General features: G+C 38.9%; 1 protein-coding gene across 1 annotated transcript; it reads left to right on the plus strand.

Annotated features, from left to right (window-relative positions):
- The first annotated feature begins 6,803 nt into the window (after nucleotides 1-6,803).
- Nucleotides 6,804-7,857, plus strand: LOC142985887 (uncharacterized). The gene is made up of 2 exons (XM_076134130.1): nucleotides 6,804-7,138; nucleotides 7,224-7,857. The coding sequence occupies exons 1-2, from the start codon at nucleotides 6,804-6,806 to the stop codon at nucleotides 7,855-7,857; spliced, it is 969 nt and encodes a 322-aa protein (XP_075990245.1).
- Nucleotides 7,858-8,105: the final 248 nt, after the last annotated feature.

Genomic DNA, 8,105 nt, shown 5'->3' on the forward strand with positions numbered 1-8,105 from the left:
TACTCAATCAGTCTTAACATGAATTAGTCATCATCTGAAATAGTATCACATACCTCTTGAGAATTGTTACCAAATTTTAAGTTTTCATAAAAGTTGTGGTACTTTTCCGGGATTATTCCACTTTGGCATAGGTTAATCAAATCTTTGTATTTATCACGACTGATAAGAAGGTCTCCAGTATAGGCTTGCTTAATTTGAAATTCACGGGAAAGTCTATCTGTGTTTCGGGTACCAGATCTCAACACAATAATAGTTTTTGGTCTATCTTCAAAATTATATTTATATTCAATCCTATCATAATGTTGTGCATGTACTGTCACTTCTCTCAAACGGGTCCACTGTATTTTTTCATTGTCTGTGTTTTTTGTCCAATTTTTATTAGCTAACAAAGATTTAAAATCAAATATATCGGAAGTGGTCATCTCTTTTACTGTATAAGGATTACCTTCAACTTTAGCCCAACGAACGAGACAATACCATTCTTCTGGTACATAAATGAGCTTTCGGTCGCTAGCACGCTCAATAGTGGCGGGAACGCTGTCACCCTCGTTCTGGGTATGACCTTTTTCCATAAATCTGTGTGTAATTGTCACCCCAAATTCTTTTGCAGCTAGAAGGTAAAGAGCAAAAACTATACGATTTCTGTTTTGCCCTGCGCAGTTATCGGACCAGAATCTAGATGACTTTACTTCACTTTCTAAAGCTTTTTGTTTTATAAATTGATATAGACAGCTAGAGACCTCATTTGCGATTGCCTCATGCCACATAAAGCAAGTGGCTTCTTTTGTAGCTAGCTCATATAAGGTGAAGTTAAGTGTGGATAATTTCCTTTTATAATAAAATACACTTACGTCCCCATGTGGTGTAATCAAAACCTTTTCAAAGTCGAAAGTGGCAGCAACAACCTCTTTGTTTGATTTGGCCTCAGTTTTGTCCAGTTGTTTTAAATGACGCGCAGCTTTTTTAGCAGCTTGATGTTTTAACCTCCTGCCTACCAGGGTCCCTTTTTTTGGAATATGCTGTTGAAATTTTAGTATTGTGTTGACAATAGGATATGATATACAGGAAAAATAGTTTAAAAAATCCTTCATCGGGAAAATCGGTTTTTCACTATGTCCTTTATGTAGGACAAAGTGACTATATTACTATGTGATTTGTGTAGGACATAGACTAGTTTTAAGGTAAACAATGGGTTTTGGAAAGGAATATAACACAAATTAAACATTGTTTTAATAGTCAGAATTATATGTCCGTCTCACAAAGTTAAAAATAAAACAAAAGGAAAACTTCATTCAGACAAAACTATCAAAATTAAACTTTTCTCATCTTCAACAATTCTTGATAACCAATAAGTCGTTAATTAGGAACATAATTAAGGGATCCATCAAGTTTCATTAATACCTATACCTATAAACTACTCTATTTTTTGGTGGAAATCGAAAAAAACTATTCTTGTTTGGTGTAAAACAAAAATATCCGCACATATTTTGCTAAATACAGTGTTTTTTTATGACATTCACTCTTCTACATCGCGACTGTTTTGCTCCATGATCGGGTAAATGTGCAGCAGCTTTTGGACGGCTTGCTCTCTCCCTCTTGTGCTTAGACTCTATTTCCTCGTACTCATCGTCCTCCTCATAGTCGTCATCTCTTCCTTCATCATCCGAAATAAGCTAAATCCAACTTATATTTGCGCAGCTGCATGACATAACTCTTATGTTTACCCTTTTCAACCTGAAAAATGCGATGATGCAGCCATGCATTTACCCCGGCAAGGTCAAAAAGCTATGGCATTGTCATATAATAGCCACAAATATGTTGAAATATGTACTTACGTACTGTATAAAGTACATCAGAAGTCTAAGTACTAAAACTTTTATTGTCTACATTTGTCCTCTGCAAAGGACATAAAACAAAAAATCATGGTGTATTGAATATTTTATAAAATTATATCAAACTACCAGTGCACATCATCATTTTATAGTCTTAATTTATTAATAATAGCATAAAATCCAATAAGAACCAACATTTCAATATGATTCAAATTGATTAACTTATCCCTGCATGCACGCACCGACACACGTCCATCTTCTGTCGCCATTACGCAAAAAGGGAACCACACGGCAATTGACATTTACCTATATTTAGTAACCTAGATATTCGATAGATGTCACCATCTAAATGTTTTGGAACTACCAGTTTAAAAAGCGGCAAAATATTTTTTTGAAATTTATCCGGTCTTATGTCCTATTTGTAGTACAAATGTAGGCAGGAGGTTAAAAACGCAGTCTTCTCTTCTTCTGTCGGAATGCTCTTATTATTATAAACGTGACAAATATCGCAGAGATCTTTCTTAGGCTTATGAAATTCAATGTTAAAATTTTCATTAAATATATCACGATACTGCCGTTTGGATAATGCTTTGCTACCATATTTGTCACTATCGAACCAATCGCAATACAAGGTAAACATCCGAGATGAACTTTTCACTCCTTCCAAATATATTTTTTTAGAATTCTGGCGCACGTAATGGGATTCCACCAAGGGAAACGATTTGACGTGATCGCACACGCTTTTGATCATCTCATAATTTATCACGCTTTTTTTATGCTCATATTTACCACGTTTGTCTTCAGCCACAATTACCCCATCATACTTTTTCCATGCCGTAGATATAATGCGCTCCCCCATTGATATTGTGTTAAGGAACATGGTCTTGCATACCTTTGTTTTTTGTTTCTGCTCATTGGATAGAAAATAACGGAACGTGTTTTGCCGATCATGTTTAGTTACCTCAGTTGTTTGACGGCGTTTGGGTATTTTTTCTGTATACTGAATGACGAATTGCCACTGCCGTTGACGATCACCGAGCTTCCAGAACTTTTCGAAAATCTTATTGCGCTGTCTTTCACTGAATTTGGTATAACATTTCAAACGACATTTTTCGTTGCATGCTTCTTTTAACTTCTTTTCCTGTACTTGTTTCCCTCTATAATTGGTAAAACTCCTTCCTTGATTCTTTAAAGTTTTCCTCTGATTTACTAACCAATCCTCTTTATGCTGTAGTCTTTTCTTGCCTTTATCTTTTTTAAAGCTGGACTGACGCGTTTGAACGCCTTTAGCGGAGCTGGGAGTATAAACACTTGTAATAGAAGTTAGAGAAGGTGTAGGTAGGTTTCCGTACAAGTCATCGCTAGTTAAGATTGGCGGATTTTCGTTTATGTCAAAGGCGTCATTGCAAGTTTCATGCAAAAGTGGCGACGGCATAGGCGTTTTATCGGAAATTTCTTGGTCACAAGCAAGATTATTAGCTGAGGGTGTTACAAAATTAGTGGATGTAGATGGAATTGGCTCATTACTTTCGTGATCACTATCATTAAATACATCATCTCCAAGCAATTCATGCAGCTGAATTAATTCACCACAACTTGGTACCGGAGATTCTCCATGAACTGAAGCAAGCAATAAATAAAATATATATTATTCCCCGTTAAAGTTGTTATTTCATAGCAGAAAAGTATTATAATTACTAGAAATACACCAGTGCAAGCAAAAATAACGCCGAAAAAATAATTAAAATATCAATATAAGCTCACAGCACCAAAACCGACACTTAAATATTATTATCTGTCGCTTAATTAAGCAATATATACCATATCCGACAAAAAAATATATTATTTTTATCAATAACAGTGTAGAAAGTACCACTTACGACAAGTTGATGTTTTTTTAAAACTAATATGAAGGTCGTATGTGGTACTACCAACATACTTTACATTATAAGAGGCAGTTAAAAATGTAGGTAGTACCACATACGACAAACTGGATATGTATTCAAACCAATAACAAAGTCAGATGTGCTACTAACGACATACTTTGTGTTACGAAAGGCAGTTAACAATGTCGGATGTGGTAGATCTTACAATCTTGATTGGACAGTTCAATAGATTTCCGTAACTAATTAATAAAAACTAATATTTTTAAAAATCACTCTTATACAATTAGAATTTATTCCATGTCATAAGTTTATTAAATATCAATAAATAATAATTACCTGTTTCTTCACGTTCTACATTTGAATCAGGTGCAATATTTTGATCAACACTCTTGTCCTCGATTGTTATTTGTTTTGTCGCAAGTTTTATTAAACGGGCTGATCGACTTGACATTTTGATTGTTAGGAACAATACCTATTTTACGATAAACTTAAAAATATACGAAGAAGCACTAAAGTAACACGCGACGTGCGCACAACCCTTCAACAAGATTCGTACTGGCACAACCGCCAGCGCATCCTCCCCTCGCACCCCGCTAAAAATGTCGTGAGTTAACATCGATCATTGTTATCGGACAGTCGTGGCATATACGACTTTTTTAACATGGCTATTTCAAAAACTATGAAAAAAAATTTTTTTTTGTTAATGCTACTGAAAGACAATGCTTTTTTTAGGTCAATAGTTAAATAAAACCAAAATCAAGAAAATTGCATATCCGACCTTGTTAATAGGGACAGACGATATGTACCAATTTCACTCATACATTTACTCAGGAAATACAAAATATTAAGCATAACAATATCGACTACGGAAATATGAAATAATGTAAGGGACATTTTGGCGATTTTGAGTTATATATATTGTTGGATTCAGGATTTCAAGCTCTATCGAATAGTATATATAACATTTGGATATCTTGAAAAAAATGTCGATTACCGCAAAAAAAAATACATACGTGGCATACGTGGCCGCACCAACAATTGATTCAGAAACTACCTAAGTAAAAGAAAAATACGTACTGTTATCAATGGAGTGACTGGGGAAGACGCTGTTGTCAGGTTGGGTGCGCCGACTTGTTCAGTATTTGGGCCCGTAGGGTACATTATGCACGTTAACAGTGTATCGAATGTAGTGGCCAACTGTGAGGTGTTTATGTACGCAGACGATATGTGTGTCCTTTATGCCTCTAAAGATACCTCGCAGGTGCAAATAAATATACAGACAGATTTTGAAAATATAACGAAATGGGCTCACGATAATGGTATCATACTTAATCTCACCAAAACAACATGCATGCATCTTCACTCTCCATACAACCAAATCGCGAAAAATGTAAATATTGAGAACCTTAACATAATAGGACACACATACATACGAATGCCTTCATAAAAACAAACTAGATTGTAAGTGTGATACGTTACAATATGTTGACAATTTTAAATATTTAGGATAATGTGATATAATTCTTTAGCGCAGTAAAAATCTCAAATAAACAATTTCACATGTCAAATCAAGCTGAAGTATTGAAGTATCGCACAACACGGCCGTACTGATGCCGCGCACACGCATTCCTACAGCCTTCAGGGCGAGGAGCGGCGCGAGTGTGCGCTGCGGTGCGGCGCCGGCGGCTCTCTTCAATATTCGAGCAGTTCGCTCGCGGAAGACGAAAAGTATTAGGCACCCCCAAAAAAGGCGAAATGCAGTTCAGTGCGCGTGAGTACGCAGAAATGCTGATGTGTTACGCGGTAAAGCACGTGGTACGGCAACGCACAGCGACACCCAAACGCTCGCCATCCCACGGACAGTCGCGTGATTACCAGGGCGTACCAACGCGTGTTGGATAATCAGCCGATTGTCCCGCAGCAGGAAGGTGCCGGAAGAATGTTGCGTCTACGTGTGGTGGAAAATGTTTTGGAAGCCGTGCACCAGAATCCGCGTTTAGGTACACGTACGTAATTGAGGTAAGTGAGTGTTCATAACAATTTGCTATTATCAGCACCTGATGTTATTTATTTATTCATTTGGGAATTATTTTTTTAATTTCGCGACGTCTAAGACGTCTAAGTAGGCACGCAGGGGTTTTTTTATTTTATGAATTTACGATTTTTTACGAGTGGGCGGCGCGTGTGCGTCTCTTTGATAGTTTGATAGTACGCTCGCGGAAGACGGAAGCTCTTCTCCGGTTTAGTTATGTCGTGTTCGTCGTGTCGTGTGTGAACTGTTGTTTATTATTACTTGTTATTGTTTCGGTTTTGTGTCGTTAGTGTTTTTATCATTATTAGTTTTGTTACTCTTATTCTCAAAGTGCAGTTGTGTTAGTGAATACGAAGAATTGTTGATGTGTTATGGTGAAGCTCGTGGAAGAATCCAAACTCTCGCCATACACCAGATAATCGCATGTTCATTGATATTGATAACAATTTGTTTTAGCACTTTCTTGTTATTGGTTACTTTTTGCTAGTATTGTTTGATTTCACGTTACATATGGGCCTGCCTACAATACAATAAACGATACGTAAAACTGTTATCTAATGATAGCGTTGCATACAAGTGAGCGCATAGACGCGTTTGTATGCGTACCTATGTACGTACGACATGACGCGGCATGTCGACGCTCGACGCGCCGCGCGGCGCCGCCGGATACATCGCGTTGCTCATGCTACATTGAGCGCTCAAATATGACTAACTCGTGAACCAATCATTACCGAGAAAAATGGTTGAAGTAAATTTAGCGCATGTAGTGTCACAAAATTAACACTGAAATTTTCAGTTAACCGTCGTTTACACCCTGTATAGCCTATAGCCTTTCTCGATAAATGGTCTATCTAACACTGAAATAATTTTTCAAAGCGGACCAGTAGTACCTGAGATTACCGCGTTCAAACAAACAAACAAACAAACAAACAAACAAACAAACAAACAAACAAACAAACAAACAATCAAACAAACAAACTCTATAGCTTTATAATATTAAGTAAGTATAGATAAGTGCGGCGCAAGCTGACGCTCGACTAAGTTTTTTTCGCGATGGGTACACAACTTATTGCGAATGAGTTACTGGCGTTTTTGCAGCAAAAACTGGATGTGATGGATGAAGTGTCTGCCATCCAGATATGTGCGAGTAACTTCAGTGAAGAGGACATTGCAGCTGCCAAGCTGCTATTGTTCACGACGCTGAATAAGCGCGACAAGATGGTGTCTCGCCGGCATGACGGGACAAAGAAGAGCATCCAAGATATCATCACGCTACTCAAGGAGACCGATCCCGACGAGCACAAGCTGCCCCCTGTCACCTTCGACCACGTCGATGTAACCAGCCTTCTGAAGGACATCGTGTCGCTGAAGGCCAGCCTTGCGGATGTGTTAGTGAAGTTAGATGCATCCCAGAATACCGTCACCGATTTTCGTAAAGAAATAAACGATTTGCGCAATGAAGTGTCGGTTTAGGTCAACACCCTCTGCGTCAGCATATTCGACGCCAGCGCATCCATCGTGTACTGTGGAGTGCAGCACCCCCGCGCCCTCGACCCCCGCACCTGCCCCTGCGAAATCGCCCTGTGACGTCGCGCGAACCGCTCGTCCCGTCCCGCTGCCACGGCCTGCGGCTCCCGTGAAGACTCAACGAAGAGACTTTGCGAGCGTTACGGCGAGCACTGCCGTTCCCAAAACTAAATTCTTAACAAAGTATACGGGGAATGGTAACGAAGACGACGAGGGTTTCGTGAAGGCTCAAAGAAAAAAGCGCGCCACACGAACCCAGAATCGCAGCGGTACGGCCCCTAAAGAGCCAACACCGTGCTTAAGAGCCGCGATGCCTACCACACCGGTGTACGTCTCACGCCTGCACTACCTCACCAAGACGGAGGATGTCGTGACGTATATCTGTAAGAGGACCAAGTACCAGATGAGGGTGCAGCTGTTGGAGGCGCGCAATAACGTCGGATTCAAGTCGTTTGTGGTGCGCGTCCAAAACGACGGGCTGCCCCTCGTCATGAAGGAGGACTTTTGGCCCCAGGGCGTGGTATTCCGTCGCTTCCTCGGACTTATACCACAGGATAGCACTAAAGATATTGTCACATAGTCTTAAGTTATATTTACTAATAACAATATGTTATCTATACTAATCTATACTAATATTATAAAGCTGAAGAGTTTGTTTGATTATTTGTTTGTTTGTTTGAACGCGCTAATCTCAGGAACTACTGGTCCGATTTGAAAAATTCTTTCAGTGTTGGATAGTCCATTTATCGAGAAAGGTTTTAGGCTATATAACATCACGCTACAGCCATTAGGAGCGGAGTAGCAATGAAAAATGTTACAAAAACGGGG

Source organism: Anticarsia gemmatalis, chromosome W (genome assembly GCF_050436995.1).
Source record: "Anticarsia gemmatalis isolate Benzon Research Colony breed Stoneville strain chromosome W, ilAntGemm2 primary, whole genome shotgun sequence".
In the NCBI taxonomy this organism is placed as follows: domain Eukaryota; kingdom Metazoa; phylum Arthropoda; class Insecta; order Lepidoptera; family Erebidae; genus Anticarsia; species Anticarsia gemmatalis.